The sequence below is a fragment of the Diaphorina citri genome, unplaced genomic scaffold (assembly GCF_000475195.1).
Source record: "Diaphorina citri unplaced genomic scaffold, Diaci psyllid genome assembly version 1.1 scaffold2366, whole genome shotgun sequence".
Lineage (NCBI taxonomy): Eukaryota > Metazoa > Arthropoda > Insecta > Hemiptera > Psyllidae > Diaphorina > Diaphorina citri.
Window position 1 is genome coordinate 8,257 of NW_007379790.1, and position 2,129 is coordinate 10,385.

At 42.5% G+C, this 2,129-nt stretch overlaps 1 protein-coding gene across 1 annotated transcript; it reads right to left on the minus strand.

Moving 5' to 3' along the window:
- Positions 1-264: 264 nt before the first annotated feature.
- LOC103518806 lies at positions 265-1,719 on the minus strand. The gene has a single exon (XM_008483891.1). The coding sequence runs from the start codon at positions 1,717-1,719 to the stop codon at positions 265-267; it is 1,455 nt and encodes a 484-aa protein (XP_008482113.1).
- Between the last annotated feature and the right edge of the window lie 410 nt (positions 1,720-2,129).

Here is a 2,129-nt window from a genome sequence, read left to right on the forward strand (position 1 = left end):
TTGGCCTGTAACCTCAATTGAAACAGACGTGAAGAGCGTCTTAAGTGAGGGGCCTATCTTCAGCTGCTAGGTCAACAAGAGTGACATGTTTGTGGTTGTCTGAAATTGCTACAGTAGTGTTGTTATTAGAAGCGGGACGGTGCGATGTTTCTCATCATCCCAAGCAAGAAGCGCTAAATAGAGTTAAACTTTGTAGGCTTGGTTTCCCAAGTTCCATTGCCTGAAATTGTCAGGTTCCTTAACCTGTTAAGCGACTACAACACATTAGTTTAATAGCAGTTTCTCACAAATAGATTCCAAGAGCAAGAAAGGTGGACCATGAAACCAAAGCTGATTTTCCAACAGTTGAGATGGTGTGAGACCACGACTGGCTGAATCAGCGCTATTGTTCTCAGATGAGACATGATGCCAATGAGCGGGATCCGTCCACTCTAGAATCTGAACAACTCTGTTCGCAACAAAAGTTTTTAGTAGATGAGGTTGAGTTCTGAGCCATGATAAAACAGTTTTGCTATCAGAAAAAAGATAAATGTCTGTGATAGCCAACTTTTCGATCAGAAATGATAATGAATTGATAACTTTGGCTAAGAGAAGTGCTGCACAAAGTTCCAATCGATTGATTGTTTGGACTTTCAGGGGTGCGACTTTTGTCTTAGCACGAACCAAATTGACCTGAACTGGTGATTGTGCAACTCTGAGATACACTACTGCAGCATAGGCATTATGCGATGCATCAGCAAATCCCACCAGCTGAACAGGAGAACCACGGACACCTAAAATGTACCGAGGAATGTCCACGTTACTGAGCAGACCCAATTCTGCTAATAACTTACACCATTGATTATGAAGATGATCGGGTAACGGAGTATCCCAAGTATCCTCTTTGTTAAGCCACAATTTTTGAAGAAAAATCTTCAAGTAAACTATGACCGGACTCAGAAATCCGTTAACGTCATAAATGGAAGAGATGACACTAAGGACCGACCGTTTACTTACTTTCATCTCAGGATTGACTGAGACTGAGTACCTGAATGAATCTGAGGGAGGACACCACTGAATGCCCAGAACCTTCACAGATTCGGTAGAACCAAGAGGATGAGGAGTTTCACATAACTCACTCGATAAATCCGCAAGAACTTCCTGATGAGAGGAAGCCCATTTCCTGAGCTCGAAACCACCTGCTTTGAGGAGAGCACAAAGTTGATTACGAAGATGAATAGCTGACGCAACATCATCACTGCCAGAGACAATGTCGTCCACGTAAATTGAATTCTCAAGAACTTGAGCAGCATCGGGGAACTTGTCCTTTTCATCATGGGCAAGTTGTTGAATTACCCGTTGTGCAAGATAAGGACTCGGAGGGAGTCCGAAGGTAACGGTTTTCAATTCATATTCCAGAATTTCTTGAGAGCTGTCTTTTCTCCAAAAGATGTGTTGAACTGCTCGATCCTCAGGAGCAACAAGTATGCACCTGTACATAGCTTGTACGTCGCACGTGATGGCAACAGGATAAAGACGAAACGACACGAGAATGTTTTGAATATCTAGCTGTAATTTTGGACCTACATGCAAGACTTGAGATAAATTGTTTCCAGAAGTATCGACGACGTTAGGATTGAAAACAACTCTTAACTTTGTTGTTGACGAGCTTTCCCGATAGACGCCGTGATGAGATAATAGATAAGATGATGGACTTTTGGCCAATTCCATATGGTCCATATCGAGATAAGTTTGTAAATTTTCCGTGTATAATTTCTTCAATGTGGGATTCTTATTCAAACGGTTTTCCAAAGAATGATACAGTCGGAGAATTTTTGCACGATTCGAACCTGATAATTTATTCTTAAAAGGTAATTTTACAATGTACCTACCGGAGATGTCACGAGAATGGGTTGAACGAAACTGTTCTTCACAGAACCGGTCATCACACGTTTGAGGACTCCTATGTGATGACGCGTATCCGGCAATACGGGCTACGTAGTCGTTTAGGGTGGTCGACTTGGTCCTCTGTGCCTGTGGATTTTACATGGCTCCTTACAGGTTTTTGCCAATGGACTCGTCTGGGTTAAGACGTATCATTGAATGTGGTAAACTAATACTGCCTACTAGCCCATTGGCCTCATTAGCGG

Bases quoted from the DNA above. Each gene is read 5' to 3' on its own strand.
- LOC103518806 (XM_008483891.1), bottom strand. From the start codon at position 1,719: ATGGACCATATGGAATTGGCCAAAAGTCCATCATCTTATCTATTATCT.